The sequence below is a fragment of the Macaca nemestrina genome, chromosome 15 (assembly GCF_043159975.1).
Source record: "Macaca nemestrina isolate mMacNem1 chromosome 15, mMacNem.hap1, whole genome shotgun sequence".
Lineage (NCBI taxonomy): Eukaryota > Metazoa > Chordata > Mammalia > Primates > Cercopithecidae > Macaca > Macaca nemestrina.
The window spans coordinates 39,491,136-39,512,996 of record NC_092139.1 but is presented as its reverse complement, the minus strand read 5'-3'; the positions used below and the strand labels follow the sequence as shown (position 1 = coordinate 39,512,996).

The window sequence follows — 21,861 nt, the reverse complement described above, 5'->3', positions numbered from 1 at the left end:
AAAGACAGGGTTTCGTCATGTTGGCCAGGCTGGTCTCGAACTCCTGACCTCAAGTGATCCACCTGCCTCGGCCTCCCAAAGTGCTGGGATTACAGGCATGAGCCACTGTGCCCGGCCAATTTGTTTATTTTCTAACTTCTCCTACTCAAGGATTTTTGTCTCTCTTGTTACCTGCTGTTTCCCCAGGGCCTAACACAGTGTCTGGTATATTTGGCCTAACACAGATACCCAGCATATTTAAAAATTTGGATGTTTTTATTTGATGAGTTTTATTTTCATAGGCATAATAAACCTTTAATACACAATAGACCTCTTTCCTGTATGTTTAATAATTCCGGAGCCCAGGAACTTGGTACATTTGCGGAATGAATAAACAAATGAATGAATGAAACAAAGGTTAACCACTTCCAAATGAGAAACATAAGCAACAAAAGTTAAAAGTATGAGTAGCCAAACTCCTCTCTAGTCCCAACACACATACTACTCGGGGATATTTCCTAAAGACTGACATAGTTCAAGGATTAAAAAAAAGAACTTTATAATAGCAATAAAAGTAAGGAAGTCTACACAGTCTAACGAAAGTGATTTGAGGCCAGATGCAGTGGTTCACGCCTATAATCCCAGCACTTTGGGAGGCTGAGGCACACAGATCACTTGAGGTCAGGAGTTAGAGACAAGCCTGGCCAACGTGGAAAAACCCCATCTCTACTAAAAATACAAAAGTTAGCTGGGAGTGGTGGCATATACCTGTAATCCCAGCTACTCAGGAGGCTGAGGCAGGATACTCTCTTGAACCCAGGAGGTGGAGCTTGCAGATCACACCACTGCACTCCAGCCTGGGTGACAGGGCAATACTCTGTCTCAAAAACAAAAGAAAGAAAGAAAGAAGGAAGGAAGGAAGGAAGGAAGGAAGGGAGGGAGGGAGGGAGGGAGGGAGGGAGGGAGGGAGGGAGGGAGGAAGGAGAGAGAGAGAGAGAAAGAGAAAGAAGAAAGAAAAAAGAAAGAAAGAAAAAGAAAGAAAGAAAGAAAAGAAAGAAAGAAAGAGTGATTTGAGCAACATAATGCATCTAGTGCATCTAGATCTGTACTCTCCACTACAGCAGTCAGCCACTAGCCATGTGTAGCATTGGGCACTTGGAATGTAGCCAGTCTGAATGGATCCATAAGCAGAAAATCACACCAGATTTCAAAAACTTAGGATGAAAAAATAATATTGTATTAGCCTTTTCTTGTGTTGCTATAAATAAATACCCGAGATTGAGTAATTTATACAGAAAAGAGGTTTAATGGGCTCATAGTTCTGCAGGCTGTACAAGTATGGCGCTGGCATCTGCTAGGCTTCTAAGAAGGCCTCAGGAAGCTTTTATGAATGGTGGAAGGTGAAGCTGGAGCAGGCATGTCACACAGCCAAAGTAGGAGCAGGAGAGAGAGTTCTACACACTTAAACAGCCAGATCTCGTGAGAACTCACTCCCTATTTCGAGGACAGCACCAAACCATGAGGCATCCACCCTCATGGCCCAAGCACAATACTACTCAGGGATATTTCCTAAAGACTGACATAGTTTAAGGATTTTTTTAAAAAACTTTACAATAGCAATAAAAGTAACGAAGTCTACACAGTCAAATGAAAGTGATTTGAGGCTGGATGCGGTCCCAAATTAATTAATTTAATTTTAATTAAATTAAAAACGCCCCCCCCACCAGGCCCCACCTTCCAACACTGGGGATTACATTTCAACATGAGATTTAGGGGGGACAGACATCCAAATGATATCAAATATTTATCTCAATAATTTAAAAATATCAATTACATGCTAAAATGAAAATATGTTGGATATATTGAGTTAGATAAAACATATTATTAAAATTAATAGTTTAGGTTTTTATTTTTTCTTCTTTGTTTTATGTTTTAAACTGTAGCTTCTAGAACATTTAAAATGACCTGTGTAACTCACATAATATTTTTATTGGACAATGGCTGGTATAGACTTCTCTTTTCTTTCTTTCTTTTTTTTTTTTAAGAAGACAGGGGTCTCACTCTATTACCTAAGCTACAGTGCAGTGGCATGATCATAGCTCACTGTAGCCTCGAAGTCCTAGGTTCAAGGGATCCTCCCACCTGAGCCTCCTGAGTAGCTAGAACTATAGGCATGCACCACCATGGTGCCCGGCTAATATTTAAATTTTTTGTGTAGAGATGGGGTCTCACTGTGTTGGTCAGGCTGGCCTCAAATTCCTGGGCTTAAGTGATCCTCTGGCCTCAGGCTCCCAAGCAGCTGAGATTACAAGTGTGAGCCACCATGCCTGGCTAGACATTCTTTATAGTTGTGGTTTAAGAAAGCTTTGGTTTCAATAATCTTTCCTGAAGGTTTATGTTGAAGCTCTCAGAAATCAGGTGGCATTTGGATGGCAGCCATGTTGATTTATGCTGTGCTACGATGTCCCTCACTGTTAGAGAAGCACGAGATGTCCATACTGGTTGGTCTGTGTGCTGTATTGTCCTCCTTGGCCAGCTGCCCCTGGAGACCATGCCTGTGAAGAAGCAAGGACCAGTCTTCCAAAGTGGCCCAGTTGTCCCTCCCTTTCATACTCAATAATTACGGAGCATCCCACCAGCCAAGGCACAGGTTCAGCTCAGTGAAGGATGCCAAGTTCCGGGAGGCAATGCAGAGTAAAGCCGAATGAGAGGTAAAGCTGGGACTGGGCTCCGGGCGCAGTGGCTCATGCCTGTAATCCCAGCACTTTGGGAGGCCCAGGCAAGCAGATCATGAGGTCAGCAGTTTGAGACCAGTCTGACCAACATGGTGAAACCCCTGTCTCTACTAAAAATACAAAAATTAGCTGGGTGTGGTGGCGCACGCCTGTAATCCCAGCTACTTGGGAGGCTGAGGCAGGAGAATTGCTTGAACCCAGGAGGTGGAGGTTGCAGTGAGCCGAGATCTCGCCACTGCATTCCAACTTGGGCAACAGAGCAAGACTCCAACTCAAAAAAAAAAAAAAATTAAAATTAAAAAAAGCTGGGAGTGGGAAGGCAAGTCATCCTTAGACAGACCAGGCCGAGGAAGAAAGCTACTTCAGGGAGGGGAAGCCCAGTGCTAGATGCAGACATGAGAATGCCCAAGAGCCTAGTGAGAGGTGGTCTGGAAGGTGCAGAGAATCCTTACAAGAGAGGAAGAAATGGGGTAGGCTCTGGAGGGCTTGGGGGCTAGGCTAAGAAGCCAGGTAAACAATTCTGCTAACCTTTTAACTTCAGGCATTCCTTTCTATAAAAGTGTGCTCTTACTAGAGGGACTGGTACTCACTAGAGTGACTGGAAAGTTTGCCCAGGACAGTCCTGGTTTAGGCCTGTTGTCTCAGTTAATTATTATTATTATTACTATGATTATAGAGGCGGGGTCTCACTACGTTGCCCAGGCGGGTCTTGAATTCCTGGGCTCAAGTGATCCTTCTGCTCCGGCCTCCTAAAGTGCTGGGATTACAGGCATGAGCCATCACCCCACCCTCAATGAATTATTAATAGCACCACTTTTCACTTTCTAGAGGGCCCTTGATCACACAATTCATTACATGTATACATGCATGATGACACATTATGCAACCTGGTGCTGGAGGAGTGGGGCTGATATACCTGGGTTAACAGTGGAAAGTTCCTACCACACAGTTATGTCCCGGAGGGCTGAGATTTGATGCTGGAAATCATCCCAGTCCATGTTATAAACAATAAGGTGTCTACAGACTTTTGTTTTTGGCTAAACTTCCATGGATTTGTCCTATGACGCTCCAAGCCAATCCTCCTTTCCTTTTCCCTGTTTTCACTACTGGCATTTCTTCCACTTCCTAGCTGTACAAACCTTTTGGTTACTGTTCAGCAAGTGAGCTGGCCCTGATTCACTCCGACCCATCGGCACCTCGCTTGAGTTCTCTTTCTGGTCTAGTCTGGGTTTTCCCTACTGCGTAATAACACCAGAGTTGGAGTTCTAGGGCACCTTACATCCTACCTTATTAATCCCATAAAATTAGTGACAGAAAAACAATAAGCTTAAGCTTCCTTTTTCCTGATAGCAATCCTGCCATCCACGGTTCATATATTTTAGTATTTGTAACTGTTCCTCCAAAGGACAAAACCACATCCTCACAAAGTGAGAGTGTGTGGATATCACGATATTTAATCCAAATTAACATTTCAAAGGGATGGATGGTTTGGTCAGGTGCTTTTGAAACCACAGTTTCTGTGCTTGTTTATATCTGAAAGTTCAAACTGGATGAATCACCCAGAGGGCAAGTGGCATATGCTATCACCCTTCATCCTAATGACAAACAGATGCCATGAGCAGAGGACGGGGTCCTCTAAGAGGCCACCACGGAGGAATAAAATGAATGCCGGAAAAAAAAACAAAGACAGGTATGATTAGTAAATAGTTCTAAAAGTAGGTGCCAGGGCAATTTAATAAGACCAATGTTCTGATTTGTAAGCAATCTTCTACTTTGGCATTTTAAATTTTTCTTGAAAAATTCAAATGTTCTAAATACAGAGAACTATAACATCCAAGCTCACACCACTTCAAATTAGCAACTAACACATTGTCCTATTTGCTTCAAAACTTTCTTTTTATTAAACATTTAAATTAAAGTTGACTGCTTTTTCACAGATATTATAGGTTAGTGCAAAAGTAATTGTGGTTTTGACATTGACCAAAACTACAATTACTTTTGCATCAACCTAATAATTTGATTGCTTCTAGCCCCTCCCCCGCTTTTAAAAAATTAATCTCAGCTCATTGCAATCTCCGCCTCCCAAGTTCAAGTGATTCTTGTGCTTCAGCCACCTGAGTAGCTGGCACCCAGCTAATTTTTGTATTCTTAGTAGAGAGGGGGTTTTGCCATGTTGGCCAGGCTGTTCTCAAGCTCCTGGCCTCAAGTGATCTGCCTGCCTCAGCCTCCCAAAGTGCTGGGGTTATAGGCTTGAACCACCGTGCCCAGCCCCCAGCCCATTTTTCATCATATAAATATATACACACATACACGCACATATATATGTATCCATATGCAAGAGTGTTGCTTTGTGTGTGGTAGTCATTTTAACTTTCAATATGCAAAGTTTTGCATTTTGTTTTCAAAATACAAAGTTTTGCATGCTACTTTATGATTTTTTTACTTTTAGCCCTTGTTGATTACGTAAAACTATAGTATTCTAATATAGGAACATGCTACATTATTTTTCATCCATTCTCTTCCTGATAGATAGGTAGGCTGTATGTAATTTTTCACTATCACAAATAAGGCCTCAGTGAGCCTCCTGATACATACCGCCTTGTGCATATGTACCAGGAGGAGACTTTCTCCGGAAATACATCCAAAAGTAGAATTATGGAATCGAAGGGAGTGGGCATTTTCAACATGACTAGATCCTGCCAAATTGCTCTCCAAAGTGGTTGTACAATAACAATTACACCCCCACCAGCAGTGTTCAGGTTTTCCTGTTTCTCCACATCTTTGCCAAATTCTGATATTGTCAGACATTAAAGTTGTATCTCCACTTTGGGTTTGCATTTCCCTGGTACCTCGTATGGCGGGGATGCTTTTCATACAGTTACGGGCCACTTGCGTTTCCTTTTCTGTGAACTGCTTATTCATATTCTTCACCACTTTTCTACTTTGTTTTTTCACTATCTCTTTTTATCTTATTTCTTTTTTAATGGCATACAAAACGAATTACAAAGAAAACATTTTTGTCTGATTTCTCTTTGATTAATCTCACAATGAGATTATTCCCGTCTTTTTAATGACATACAAAATGAATTACAAAGAAAACATTTCTGTCTGATTTCTCTTTGATTAATGTCACAATTGGATTACTCCCATCTCTTACATGGAAAACGATGAAAAGAAGGTGAGAGTGGAACAAGGACCTCCTGAGAAGCCACAGGGTTTGTTTTGTTTTCTCAAGCAAAACAACCCTCACAGCGTCGGCTTATCGTTACCAAAAGGTGATACTGTTTTTCTATTCTATTTAATAAAGAATTCACGTACCAAGCTGGATCCAAGAGCACGGAAAATATCCGGCTCTACTGTGTCTTATTTTCCAGATAAGAAAATTGAGACCAAGACTAAGTCTCCAGAATCACTGGGTGAGGGGGTTGGCAATTAGAACACAGAAAAGGTTTATCTGCTCATTAATTTTCTTCATTAATATGATCTTCATACCAAAATATGCAATAATTAACAAAAAAGAAAAAAAACCTCTAATATGATCTTCATACGGCTATCATTTGACATCACTAGAACCAGTGCTAGTGATGATGGGCCAAGCAGGGGAGCTCGAGGGCTTCCCTAAAGGATTCAGATAGTACAAATTTAGGAACTACTGGCTTACAGCATAAAAATGATTAATAATCCTCTGTCTTCTTTTCCATGAAATTGAGGCTTGCCCTGAGGCTTGTTTTAAAACAGTGTGGTTTTGTATTTTGCTTAGGAAAAACCAAGTTAAAGGATCACTTTATAGCTAGAAAAGCCAGGGAGGATTATCTGGGTCAACTCTCCCACTTCCTGGACCTTGCAGCTTGATCAGCAATAAAACTATGATTCCCCTGATCCCGTCCACGTGTGGGGAACAGCTCTCAGGAGGCAAAGCTGTCAGACAAGAGAACCGGGGAGACAATTTCCTTCAGGAGTCATTTGGAGCCAGGAGCGTCACTGAAACACTTAAAACAATCATTCAAGAATGTTTTTCCCCAGCGGTTTTTAACTTTCATTTCACACAGGAGGTTTCAGCAGATTTGTTTCATATCCTTGCCTAGATGGTAAGCAGCACTTGTGAGCAGAGAGGAAAAGAAATTGAGTTGGATCTTGGTTGCTACGGCAACATCGCTATTTTGATTATGACTGTTTACTGCGGCCCAGTTACATTAAATGTGAGCAGCTAATTAAGATGATGCTTCAAACGTCAACCTTACCTGTAAGAAAAATATAAGCACTTTAAAAATGACACCAGAGTGTTGCTTGATGCATATTCAGCAGAGAGATAATTTCCCGTTTCCTGGGGAAGCAGAAACCTGATCCTTTTTCCTTCAAGAGGAGGCTGTGGGGCCTCCCACAATCTGTCCAAATCAACAAGTCAATATTTGGTAGTTTTAAGATTTAAAGAGAAACAGAACAAGATTCCTATCAAAACAGAGCCAGTTTTAGTGTTGACATTTGCAATAAGCCTTTCCCAGAGAAGGCAACATCTGTAACAGATGAGGAAAGTCTGGCACTTTTCTATATGCCATAGAATTTTTGTTAGATGTGGATTTTTGTAAACAGATTTCACTCCATATCAAGTCGACGTTTCAAGTCGACGTTAAGTATACCTATGAAGTCAGAGAATGGAGTGTATTTGTGTAAACAAATACACTAGAATATACTGATACAGCCGAGCGCTTCCCCTTTAAAGTGATCACTTAAAGGGCTGAGCTCTTATTTGTAAAATGACTTCGCTCAGAACCTGTTGGAGCCCCTTAGGAATCATCTTCACTCCCTCTGGAAGCTCCTTCTGAATGTCCTCATTGCTGACAAATCTCCATCCTCAGGGGACAGAATTTTCTTTTTAGAAACTGTCAAGAGGCATGAGGAGTGAAATCTGTAAATAAGGTAGGTGATCAAGCTGGATAACACAGCCTGGGGTGAAAAGCAAGGTTTGTCTACAAAATAAAATTGATTTCCTTATATTACACATGCTGGTTCTCAAAGCAGTTCTGGCAAAGGTATTCTAACATCAGTTCTGTGCAATGCAGGCAACATAGTTTTACTTTCAAATATGTTACCTTGTAAGGTAGGTTTAAGTTCTGGCCTTTGCAAAAATTCATTGCCATAGATCAGAAATCTGGTTTTATCCTAAGAGAAGAGATATCTGTGAGCATGGACTTGGGAAGAAGCCTTGAGTTTGAGTCCTAGCAAGCCCTTTACTGGCTATGTGATCCTGGGCAAGTTACTTTACATCTCTGAATCTCCATGTCCTCATCTATAAGATGGGGATAATAACAGCTCCTACCTCATAGGACTCTTGTAAGGATTAAATGATTTATTAGCATAAAGCCCAGCACATAGTAAGTGCTCCATAAATAAAAGATACTTTATAATTATTACCTTAGTAACAAGAATAGTACCCACAGCAGAGTTGTTACAGTATTCAAGTACTTGTTCTTTAACATCTGGGATTTTTCAAAGTGAATAGTGAATGCTTCTATTAATATGTCTGGCGGGGCGCGGCAGCTCACACCTGAAGCTCACCACTTTGGGAGGCCGAGGCAGGCAGATCTCCTGAGGTCAGGAGTTCGAGATCAGCCTGGCCAACATGGTGAAACCCCATCTCTACTAAAAATACAAAAAAAATTAGCCAGGCATGGTGGCGTGCATCTGTAGTCCCAGCTACTTGGGAGGCTGAGGCATGAGAATTGTTTGAACCCAGGAGGCGGAGGTTGCAGTGAGCTGAGATCGCACCACTACACTTCAGCTTAGGTGACAGAGTAAGACTCAATCTCAAATATATATATATATATATATGTATGTCTACTACACAGTGATAGACATTGTATTAAAAGGAAACTCCAGACAAACAAGCATTTATTTGTAACTGGAAGGAACATCAGCCTTACCAACAGCTACTGCCCCATCCTGGCATTAGAGCTGAAGGGATGAATCATAGTGAACATTACCCATCTCAAAGCAGGAGGACTATGACTATACAGAGGTCCCTGGTGCACCCTCTGCAAAGTAAATATGATCCTAGTGTGGGCCGAAACAGCAGGTGCCTCAGTGTGTGGGAGTGTCAAACACAGAAGCCCAGGCTGGTGGAGCCCTCCAGCCATCCCCAAACACATCCCTCCAAGGGGGACCAGCACCAGGATGTGGGTGGGACTGAAATGACTCAACCTCCAGAGAGCCTGATGGTGGTGGTGGTTTTTGTAAGTTGATGACAGCTATAAATCAAGCAAAGAGCTTCAGGAAAAGTTTGAGTTAGTAAATACACCGAAGAAGGAGAAACAGGCAGCATTAAATATAAAACAAGACTGTGAAAATAGGCGGAGAAGATCTAGGGTTCACAGAATGACTGCTAGTTGAGTCAGAATCGCAGTGCTGAATCAAACAGGCAAGACGAGAAGGAAACACAATGAAATCAGTTATAGGAGATCATTCTCAACACCCATACCTCCCATTTACACTTGAGTTTAAGGAGAGCAAAGCTTTGAGCCTTCTCTCCTGAAGCACATAACATTGGAGAACACAGAAAACTCACAGAAACTGGAAAAAAGCCACAAAATTTAAAATTTTCATAATACAACTTATGCAGAAAAGGAATATAGACAGAAGAGAGTGAAAACTGAGGCTAAGTGACAGAGAAAGGCGGGTTTGGGATGCATTTGTTTTGGGAGATTTTCTAACATGAGTTATTAAGGGCTAGAAGTGAGGCACATAGGAATTGAATTTCCACCTTCGCGAGGATACCTCTAGTGTGGTCACGGAAATAGTTACTTATTTTTGACAAAATAATATGGTGGACAAGATATTCTGAAAATCTTTCCTGTTACCAAACATGTAAAAATGCTGGATAAAATATTTTTGAAAAATCTTTTAAAATGAATGACTGAGCTGGTAACAAAGCAAGGAAAGCCCATAGAGACCAAAAGCAAAATGAGAATAGAAGTTCTGAGAGGTCAGCAAACCCTGAGCTGGTGTCTAGACCCAGCACGTCAGCTTCAATGTCCACATAGGTTCAGGACACAGAGCCTAGGGCCATGGCATGGTGGGGGTGCTTAACAAGAAAACACCCCATAAAGCCGAGAGCCCTGAAGTTAGGCCCCCAGAGAAAAAGTGAACTAGAAAAAAAAAAAAAAAAACACTTTGTAAAAGGTTATAGTAAAACAAAACAAAAAAAACTTGTCTTGGCCTTGGCTCTGGGTAGAGAGAGAGAAACAAAGAAATATCTGCCCCAAGATTTAACCTGATAAAAGAAAATAAAAGGAAAAAAAGAAAAAGACAATTTATCATGAGCCAGAACTCACATGTGTTTGTGCTCAAATTGGAACTATTTTTGTGGTCTAAAAACCTCCAAGCCAGGTTATTTATTTTAATATGGTTCCAGACTGACACGCCCTCATATGTCTAGTAAAAGCAAGTGTAAACCTTAGAGGGATGTACTTTCAACCAAACAACAAAAGAAACCCTCCACACAGGGTTCCATTGAACATGAGCTCAAAATGCATAGGAGAAAAAAAAAACCTACCGTTAGTGAGTGGGAGTAAGCAAACAAGACCCATAGAGGCTTCAGATATCGGCGTTAACGCAATCAGGATATAAGGCAAATATGCTTAATATGTTAAGGAAATAAAATAGGAAGTTGAAAGTTTGAGTAAGGAACAAGAGACTACAAGAAATGAACAGGTAAATGAGAAAAACAAACAAAAAGCACAATGGAAAAATGTTAAATTACAGGAAAAGAAAAATTACAGTAATAGGCATTTATACCTCAGCAAACAGGTAAAACAAGACTAGAGTCCAGTGGAAAGATAATTAGAAAATGAAATCAGAGTTGAAGATATTACTTATAATTTAGCATAGAGAGAGAGATGGAGAAAAAAAATAAGAGATATGGAAGTCAAAGTGAGATGGTCCAACATGCATGCAATTGGAATTTCAGAAAGAGCTAACAGAGAGAACGAAGGAAAGACAATGCACAATGAGACAATGAGTTAATGGGTGGAATTTCTCCGAACTGATAAAGCACAAACCCTCAAATTTATTAATCACAATGTTCTGTAAGCAAGAAGGCAATGAAACAAGACCTTCAAATTTCCAAGAAAATAATTACCAACTTGGGGACATGCAGTGCAGGCAATGGTGAGGGAGTTAAGACATCAGTCTGGCCAGATCAACCAAAATAATAAATGTCATAGCCAGATTGCCCTTATATCTAAAGCTCATTTTCTAAAAGTGCTTGAAATAGACAATATTCATAGCACTTAGGCTGATGTACAGTAATTTTATCTGAAGGTAGAGGAAGGAGCTACATAAAATTTCAAGGTTTTCTATTCCTTTGGTGACACGTCTGTTTAATTCACCAAGGTAGTCCAGCTGTCCTTGAAATAGTATTCCAATGCTAGACTTTGATCTCAAATCACATGTGATCATCTTAAAAGTACAGTTCACCTCGGTCGGGCGCGGTGGCTCACGCCTGTAATTCCAGAACTTTGGGAGGCCGAGGCGGGCGGATCACGAGGTCAGGAAATCGAGACCATCCTGGCTAACACGGTGAAACCCCGTCTCTACTAAAAATACAAAATATAAGCTGGGCGTAGTGGCAGGCGCCTGTGGTCTCAGCACTCAGGAGGCTGAGGCAGGAGAATGGCATGAACCCAGGAGGTGGAGCTTGCAGTGAGCCGAGATGGTGCCACTGCACTCCAGCCTGGGCTACAGAGCGAGACTCCATCTCAAAAAACAAAAAAAGTACAGTTCATTTCCATTCTACATTTTGTTTCTGAAAGTTTCATTCCATAATAAGCTAATTATGCAAAGTCATTCAACTTCAAAGTTGTTCTAGGTTGGTTTTATAAAAATTGTAAAGGCTATTAATGTTTTGTAGACAATGTTCTCTTTCTCCAGTCAACTATTTATTTCCATTTGCTTTTTAAGTAACTTTATCTTCCTAACTCAGCTCATGCGTGCTGCTCTAATAGCCTCTGCACTGCAATACTGCGTGTTCTGCCACTGGCCCACAAACGAAGATGTCTATCTCTTTTGGAAAAAAGGGAAAATAATTATTTCTACTCTTTCATGATATTCACTCTTTGAAGAGATCATGAGGAAGAAGCTGTTTAAGCTTAAAGCAGTTAAATGTTCTTTTAGTCAATAAATTATGCCAATCATAAGATAAACAGAGGCAGAAATTATGAGTCATGGAGTTATTACTGATAACATTTACTGCCTTATTAACATTTTAGAATTTTCTGTTATCTAAGGTTCTCCTTAAATTTCATTTCACATATAAATGCATAAACCTAAAGAGGAATACAAATTTGAAGGATGCTATGAAGAAGAAAAAGAAACAGAAAAATAACCTAATTAAACTGGTCTTTCTGGATGACTAAATTTTTTTGACGTCTAAGTGGCAAAACCTCAAATGTATTTGAAACTTTAGCTCCTAATGGGGCCCCCAAAACACCCATGCACACAATAAATCTTTCACGCAAATTTCTGTTTTTCTATATCTTGATCTAGGTAGCGGTTATGTGGGTATACACTCACATATGTGAAAATTCACCAAACTGTAACACATAAGATTTATGTACTTTACGTAAATTGTATTCCAATTAAAAATATGTGTATGCACATGCACGTGCACACACACACACACACACACACACATTCCCTGTTTTCAATAAGTTATGGATGTGGCATAGAAATTAAGTTTTTTCAAAAAGATTTCTAGATGGTTCTCAAGTCCAGCTAGGTTGGTATCCACTATCCTAAGGCCACTGAAGCATGCCTTGAATAGACATTCAGTAAATATTTGTTTCAGTTAATGGATAAATGAATGAATGAATGAATGAACAAACTAATAAATATTTTTTATTTATGGTTGTACGTGTTCCATTGACTAAAGCCAGAACAATCCCTAAGAATATTAAAAAAAAAAAAAAAAAAAAAAAAAAGAATAGCAATCCCGATAATGTTCTAAGCACTTTAAATGCCTTACCTTAATACATCTCACAAAAACCCTATTAGGTAAGTTGATTCTTCTGGGTTTTTAGTTACAAACAACATAAATCACTTTGGCTGCTTCAAGCAAAAAGACATATTAGGAAACATATAGTTGACATCATTGTTAGAAGGCTAAGAAGCGGACTTTAGGCCTAGCTTTTAGGAATTACTCCTCAGGCTGGACGCGGTGGCTCACATCTGTAATCTCAGCACTTTGGGAGGCCTAGGCGGGCGGATTGCCTGAGGTTAGGAGTTTCAGACCACCCTGACCAATATGGTGAAACCGCCATCTCCACTAAAAATACAAAAATTAGCCAGGCATGGTGGCGTGCATCTGTAGTCCCAGCTACTTAAGAGGCTGAGGCAGGAGAATTACTTGAACCTGGGGGGCGGAGGTTGCTGTGAGCTGAGATTGTAGCCTGGGCAACAGAGTGACACTCCGACTCAGAAAAAAAAAAAAAAAAAAAAAAAAAGAGGAATTACTCCTCAAACCACTCAGCAGAACTGAATGGCCAAAGGCGCTGTTGCCTTGATCACTATTAATAACCTAAAGAATTAGGAAGCTGCTGGTTCAGATATTGCTCCAAACTAACAATCTGGAAGCTTCCCAATAAAAAAGCTGACTGTTAAATCAGGACACTATCACTACAGTGACTAGTTCCAGAACCATGCTGCCTCTGCCACTATCCATACCAGCAAAAAATGAAGGTCCTATGTCCCATCTCTCATTCCACACAATCTGGTCTGAATTCAAAGGTTTATGGAAATGCATTTGGTTAACAAACCCTGAACACTAGCTTCAACGGATTCTGGAAATGGAAAATTTCTACTCTCTGTAAGATTTAAAAAAAAAAAAAAAAGTCATGCTAAAAGGGGATTGGAATAGGTATTGAGTGGACTAATCGATAGATTCACAAATTATGAAACTGAGGCACACAGATTAAGAAACTTGTTCAAAGACATGCAGCTAGCTAGTTAAGTGGCAGAACCAGGATTCGAACTCAAGAAGTATGGCTCCAAAGACTAATAAAGCATGTAAGAAAATAACAATATGGTGAACAGGCAAGCTCATGGGGATGAAGTCTCTAGTCATGCATACTTTTGCTCATAAATAGCAACTTCTAATTTACTGTACTCAATTATCCTGCTATCACCTCTAGGAATTAAAAGTCTCACAGTTTCTCATTTCAAAATGCAAACAGATGTCATTAATTTACTTGAGCATTTTATTCTGGTCTAGAAAGTGTTCTCAAGTATTGTGGGGGTACAGGGGCAACCTGAAAAACGTTCTTCCACCAAACAGTGACTGGAGACATCCATTCCCAGGCTTCGATAACCACCTCCAGCTCCCAGCTCCTCACATTAGTTCCATGGCACAAATGAAAAGAATACTTAAAAGTATCCTGAAGTTATTTTAGGACATCTTACTGGAACATCTTACTGGAACATCTTACTAATCCTACATCAACAAAGTTTGGGAAGCTATGTTGGATGCAATAGAATGACAGTTATGTAGCCTCTGCTTTCGAAAGCTGACCATTCTATAAGCTTTTATAGTCTAGGGGGCTTGAGACTAAAGCTTGTAGTGTATTCTGTGTTATCTGAACCTGTACTTCCACACATCTGTGGTATACTTTGGTCTGCTTTTCTATCTCTCTTTCTCTCTCTCTCTCTCATCTATCTAATTTATCCATTCATCCATTTCTCCATTTACCCATTCATCTCTCTATGACCCAGATATCAGAATAAAAACACTAAACTGTATCCAAAATAAATATATCAATATGTATAGGCTAAAGCTGGAGAGGAGTGAGAAGGGTCAGTTTCAATCACAGGATAGAAATGTTGAATGTTCCTCACAAAGGAGAATGTGACAGCTATTTTTTAAAAGATAATAATTTTCAGCAGAGATCCTTCTAGGGGCGAAGAAAAGAGAAGATGTTTCATCTGACATGACAAGTTATAAAATGCAAATCTGCCAGTTTTGGAAGGGTAAATATTTGCTGAAGATTAAGTACATGACAAAGGTACGTCATTAAATCTAAAGAAATTAAAAAGCTCAATTTAATATCACATGCATCTACTCCATTTTTAATAAGCATACAACCTCAACAAGCAGGAGCCACAGTCCAATCTATCTCCACGGTGTAGGAGGAAATGATAAATATCTTCAGCATGACTTCCAACAAGGTGAGTCTGAGTTAATTACTCCAGGAGCAAGTTAAAAGGGATTTAGTTAAACAAATGAGCCTGACAAGGACGTCAGCCACACGCTGGACAAAATTTAATATTAATCAAATGTACATCAAACTATCAGTGACATGTACACAGAAGCAGGGCTGCTTAAAATTTATCTTATTTATTTATTTATTTATTTAGATGGAGTCTCACTCTGTTGCCCAGGCTGGAGTGCGGTGGCACCATCTCGGCTCACTGTAAGCTCTGTCTCACTGCAACCTCCACCTCACAGGTTCAAGCAATTCTCCTGCCTCAGCCTCCCAAGTAGCTGGGATTATAGGCCTCTGCCACCACGCCCAGCTAATTTTTGTATTTTTAGTAGAGATGGGGTTTTGCCATGTTGGCCAGGCTGGTCTTGAACTCCTGACCTCAGGTGATCCGCCTGCCTCGGCCTCCCAAAGTGTTGGGATTATAGGCATGAGCCACTGCACCCTGCCAAAATTTATCTTTTAATTCATAACTAATTTTTACTTTTATCTACGTAATATATACTCACAGCTTTTAAAAGTCAGATGAGACTAAAAGTCTGACAGTGAAAAAAGAATAGTTTTCTATTCCTCCCATTCTCCTTTCCATTCCCCAGAATCTACCACTCCAACGTACTATTCCTTTTGGCTTTTAAAATCTTTATATGTCTAATTAATATGCTCATATATGATAATGTATCAGCTTTAGACATTATGTGTTGACATCCTATTACAACAGGTAAGAATTTAAGTCTCAGGCACACACATGCACACAAACTCATATACACACAGATACCCAGGTGCTTCCCTTGTCCCATTCTCTAAATATGCTCATATCCAATTTTCATCAGAGCAATATTCAGTGTTTATACTATTATAACGATACAAAGATTGATCACTACTAAATGTACTATGTTTCATTTATTGTACGACGTTATTGTTTCTGTGGTAAATAGGTATTTCTGTTCAGCCTTTGCCTGCTTTGTTTTGTAACTACAGCTGATCCTTGAACAACGTGGGTTTGAACTGTGCAGGTCCACTTATATGAGAATTCTTTTCAATAAATATATTGAAAAATGTTTGGAGATTTGCAACAATTTGAAAAAACTTGCAGACAAACTGCCTAAAAATATCAAAAAAATTAAGAAAAATTAGGTATGTCATGAATGTGTAAAATATATGTAGATACTACTCTTTATGTTGTTAATCCACTGTCATATTAGCTGTAAGGCCTCTGGTAAACAGTAGGCTATTAGTAGTTAAGGTTTCGGGGAGTCTATACAGCCATAAAAAGGAACGAGATCATGTCCTTTGCAGGGACATGGATAGAACTGGAAGCTATTATCCTCAGCGAACTAACGCAGGAACAGAAAACCAAACACCGCATGTTCTCACTTACAAGTGGGAGCTGAATGATGAGAACACATGGGCACATGGAGGGGAGCAACACACAGCGGGGCCTGTCGGAGGTAGCGGGTGGGTTGGGGGAGGGAGAACATCAGGAAGAATAGCTAATGGATGCTGGGCTTAATTCCTGGGTGATGGGATGACCTGTGCAGCAAATCACCATGACATACGTTTACCTATGTAACAAACTTGTACATCCTGCACATGTAACCCTGAGCTTACAATAAAAGTTAAAGACAAAAAAAGGTTTTGAGGAGTCAAAAATTATTGCAGGTGGTGGGTGGAGGGGAGGCCAATACTCCTAACCCCTGTGTTGTTCAAGAGTCAACTGTATCCTAATTTTACCCATATCCTCCAATAGCCTCTCAATACAAATTTCTGCATGTCAGCCTGTTGGGATAGTTCCTCAGGACCCCAGCCCTCCTGGTAATGTCCCCCTGAGAATCTTGTCCTATTGCTTCAGTTGGCCTGGCTGCCCTCCAGGCCTGCTCCATAGCCGCTGACTTGGGCCCCACTCGGTTCCACTCCTACATTTCTTGTATGATTTCTAGGATGCCTTCCTCTGCCCCATTGCCCCATTTTCCATTTTTTTGTTTTTTTTTATTTTTTATTTTTTTATTTTTTTATTTTTGCAGATTTCTCCTGCTCCATCCTTGTCTCTGTTTCTTTCAAGTGCTTTACTTATTAGTCTTGGTCTTTATATTTTTTAATAGAGGATTTCCTCAAATAGCTGGTGATTTTTGGCTGTTGAGTTCAGATCTAACGGTGAGGCATTAAAATGCTCATTGGAAGCTCTTGCTATGGGTAGGGCTTATGGTCTGGGGAGTTTCATATAGGATAACTGAAGTGTTTTTCCAGAGAGGGATCCTCTCACATCCTGACTGGCCAGTGACAAGTAAGGATGGTGTTTTAGACAGGAAGGTCCAGGAGGAGAAAGTAACATTGAATCAGAGACATAAATGCAAGGAGGGAGCAGGCAATGCGAATATCTGGGGCAGGCAGGTTCCAGGCAGAGGAAATGGCAAAGGCCATGAGATGGGAACAGCTTTGCAAGGATGAGAGACCACTGTGGCTAGAGCCATGGGAGCAAGGGGAAGTGCAGGAGGGAGGACGTGCACTTCTGGTATATGGAAACAACTTTCACACAGACCTTGTCAGGGACATTAAAAAGCAAAATATTAAAATATTCCATGATATTTTGTAAAAATGAATTGGAATCATTTTTTACAGTATTTGACATCAGACATGGAAAATCACTGCTGATTTGCCTTGGTTTGGTTAATCAGGCAGGCTAACAGTTTTGTGCAATTATCTACTCTGCTCAACACTGAAGATGCTGAAAAATAAAAAATCGGTATCTCATAAACATTTATACTAGAGACTCTCTGAATAAGACGTAAATCCATACACACGTCTCGGTTCAACCAAAGGAAGCAGCTCATGTTGTTGAGAAAAATCAACAGCTTAAAAAAAAAAAAAAAAGTTGTCAAGGCAACAAGGAAAAAAAGACAGAAAATAGTTTCTATCTCAACTACTGTAACATAGAGAAGCTGAATAACTCCTGGCTCTGCTTTGGAAGTTTTATTTAACCTCTGATCATTTTAGTAGATGAGGCATGAATGGAGAATCCAGGGGCCACTTGGTAGCGTGAAGCCACTTAGGAAAATGTGAGCTCTATGGTTTACAGGTGAAGACAGGAGAATGATTTTCTTTCTCTAACAATTTTTCTGCAACTTTTCCTGTATGACACAATTTTGCAGAGAATTTCCATTTATCAGCTAGATACCAAATGGTTATTGAGAGACCAGAAGGTCAAATAACTTGTTGGAGGATTTCCAGATCCTTCTCTTTGAATTTCTGTAATTTCAGAGAGTGACTCAGAGTTGACTTTAAAGGCCATCTGTGCTCCTCCACCAGCCCCCCTGCTGAAAGCCCTGGCACTCACATGCTGCCAAACACATTCTCAACTCTCCGTTTCCCTGTTTTCTTCACCTGGAGGACTCCACTGCTCCCTGGGGACACTGTGCCCATCCCCTCCCCTAGGAAGCCTTCCCCAGTTCCCCAGGTAGAGCTGGCCAGCCCCCACCCCAGCTCCTGTAGTGCTCAGTAGATGGTACTTGGCAGGTCTTACCTCCCATTGAATATCTGTGTTTGTCTGGTTTCCTATGGCTGGGACTTCCCAGAGGCAGGGACCCTGTTCTAGCTATGGTCTCCTGGCACAGTGTGATGGTAGGCATTTTTTAGTGATTGAGAATGAATGAATTAGTGTATAGCCCTAGCTTTGAATGGGAAAGAACAAGCCCAAATCACCATCAACACAACTAGTGGGAAGAATCTGGAAAGCTAGATAGTACAAAGGGGAGGCAAATCTGTCTGTTCCCGCCTCAACCCCTAGCCAGCAGTGTAGAGCTAGACTTCTCTTATTTCCCAAACTGTGTCTGCAGAATACCACCTATGTCCTCAGAGACGGTTGTGGGGGTTCCATGAAAAAAAGGGATTCCATTTTCTTTTTTTTTTTTTTTTTTTTTTTTTGAGACGGAGTCTTGCTCTGTCGCCCGGGCTGGAGTGCAGTGGCCGAATCTCAGCTCACTGCAAGCTCCGCCTCCCAGGTTTACGCCATTCTCCTGCCTCAGCCTCCCGAGTAGCTGGGACTACAGGCGCCCCACCTCGCCCGGCTAGTTTTTTGTATTTTTTAGTAGAGACGGGGTTTCACCGTGTTAGCCAGGATGGTCTCGATCTCCTGACCTCGTGATCCGCCCGTCTCGGCCTCCCAAAGTGCTGGGATTACAGGCTTGAGCCACCGCGCCCGGCCAGGGATTCCATTTTCTAATAAGCTTGAGAAGAGTGGCCTGCTATCATCTGAATGTGTTCCCCCATTCATATGTTGAAATCCTAACCGCCAAGGTGATGGTATTAAGAGGTAGGGCCACTGGGAGATGATTAGGTCACGACGGAGGAGCCCTCATGAATGGAACTCATAAAGGAGACCCCAGAAAGCCACCCTGCCCCTTCCACCATGTAAAGGCACAACTAGAAGGTGCCCTCTGTGAACCAGGAAGTGGTCTTCACCAGATGCTGAATCTGTTAGCACCCTGATCTTGGATTTTCCAGCCTCTAGAACTGTAAGAAATAATATTCTATTGCTTATAAGCCACGTTGTCTACAGTATTTTGTTATGGAAGCCCAAATAGACTAAGACACAGGGTGAAAAACATGGAACAGATCTTTATCAAAGACCTTTGCACAACAGTATCTAGCCCACAGAACTGTAAGAGGATGGGATGAAGCAATGCAGGCAAAGTGCTACTAAGCTTGAGTAATACTAACTACTGTTTTCATTACCATTACTCTTCTCCAACATCTATACTTTTGAAGACTGTTTTTTCACATTGAGGACAGAGTACTTTTAATTAAAAAAAAAACAAAAAAAGAATGTTACTTGACTCAGCTCATTCGTCAAATTAGAATGCAACCCAGCTGGATGAGTTTGTAACATTTTTTGCCTATATTATTATACGAATAATCTCTTTCCTAAGTTCCTCAGCATAAACGTCACACATGCTAATTTCTCTATTGAAAAAATTAACTTGGAAAAGTTATACTGGAAGAGAAGGACTCACAGGATAGGAGAACCCACTCCCGGAGGCAGGAAGCCTCTTCCACAAACCTTTCTCCTGGAGGGCAGGGAGCTCTGTTTCCGGCTGCGTCCTGACACCCTCCCGGCCTCCAGGAGAAGGCTCAGACAGGAAAGGTAGCTCCCAGTCTGCTTTCCCCAAAATTAAGCACTGTTCACTGACAATCAGCAGAACATAAATATCACCTTTACAAACTAGGCAGGTATCTGGATCGTAAGGGTCACAAAGCTGAAGGGAATTAAATGTAAATACCACTTGAAGTTTCGTCTCCTCAGTGCCAATGACAGAAGTATTATCTGAGATGAATGGGGTTCCAGGAGAGAGGGTTATAGGACCACTTTAGGTAACTGAATGTAGGCCAAGCGTTAGACCAAACGGAAATGACAAAGATGTGAATGTAAATTATGTTTCTTTTCTCTTTTCTGGACAACTATTTCACCCCTCGCCTGCCCCCTCTCTCTTTCTCTCTCTTTTTCTCCCTATCTCTGTCTAGACGTGAATCCAAATTATGTTTCTTTTCTCTTTTCTAGACAACTATTCTCTCTGTCTCTCTCTATTTCTTCCTGTCTCTGTCTCTCTGTCTCTCCCTCTCTCTGATTCTCCCTGTCTCTGTCTCTCTCTATCTCCCTCTTCCTACAGGCAGCAGGACACTAAGTTAGATGGACTCTGTTCAGGACAGACAGTAATTTATAGCAACATAATTAAGCAGAGGCCTAGAGAGATAATGCAAATGTCACATTGCCCTCAACCAGAGCAGAGCAGAGCAGAACAAACAAAACAATGTACCCATTAAGGTCTTTTAAAGGTCAGGAGAAACAGTCTGTCGGGGTTGCAGGAGTGATTTTTCTTCTTACCAATGAACAACCTCATCTAAATGAGTATTACTTCAATATTTCGGAAGTCCGAAATAATCTGTACACCAAACCCCTGAGTCATGAGTTTACCTATGTAACAAACCTGCACGTGTACCCCTCAACCTAAAATACAAGTTAAGATATTAAAAAACGAATAAATATTTCAGGAGTCTAAAGCAAAACTGGGGACAAGCTCAGAGGAGGCTAGAGGAAAAAAAAGTCAAAAAGGAGAGAAGCCGAGGAGTCTATTTTAGGACTGTTTCAGGAGTCTATTTTTAGGAGGAAAGAACAAGAGTACTAGCACTGTATGGTGTCTGCACCAGGAGCAGAGGACACGTCAGCCATGCAACACTGGCCAGGAACCACATGGTTCCAGAAACGTAAGCAACAGCAGAGCCTTGCACAACTGCTCAGATACCCTCTACCTGGAAAAGCAAATCTGTTATAACCTCAGGAGAGGACTAGGATTAACGGGATTTTTAGGTCTAAAATATGTTGGATACCTGCTTTTCCCCCCATTGTTTATTTATTATTTTGATTTCCAACTTCTAAGTTCAGGGGTACACATGCAGGGTGAGCAGGTTTGTACGATCCCTGCTTTCATGATGAGACTGAGGATGATTATGTGAGTAAACTGCATGGTTTTACCCCAGAAGAATACTACTTTTCGTGATTTGGAGCATAATGTATATACCAGCCAAACTAATCTTAAAAATTTAAGCAGTAGCTGGGTGTGATGACACATGTCTACAGTCCCAGCTATTCAGGAGACTGAGGCAGGTGGATCACTTGAGCCCAGGAGTTTGAGACCAACCTGGGCGACAGAGCAAGATCCTGTCTCTAAAAAAGAAAATTAAATAAATAAAATTTAAGTGGTGAATAAGAGGAGCTGAGTTACAAATTATGGCATACTAGTTTTCAGCAAGACATGAAAGCCCCGATCTTAATCCAAGTTACACCTTTGTATTTGGAGTAAAGAAAACCAAGGGGGCAACACGTGCAGTTCCACTCTGCACGAAGAGCT

General features: G+C 40.9%; 1 protein-coding gene across 4 annotated transcripts in view; it reads right to left on the bottom strand.

The window, feature by feature from the left end:
* SHLD1 (shieldin complex subunit 1) overlaps positions 1–21,861 on the bottom strand; it is a 112,976-nt gene that overhangs the window by 10,945 nt on the left and 80,170 nt on the right. The window contains exon 3 of one of the 4 annotated variants that reach the window (XM_071079644.1): positions 1,049–21,677. The exons of the other annotated variants lie outside the window; for them this stretch is intronic. Coding sequence (XP_070935745.1) covers positions 21,601–21,677 — 77 coding nt within the window. The 3' untranslated portion in view covers positions 1,049–21,600. Of the gene's footprint in view, positions 1–1,048; positions 21,678–21,861 lie in introns of those variants that run through there. 4 annotated transcript variants of the gene reach the window in all.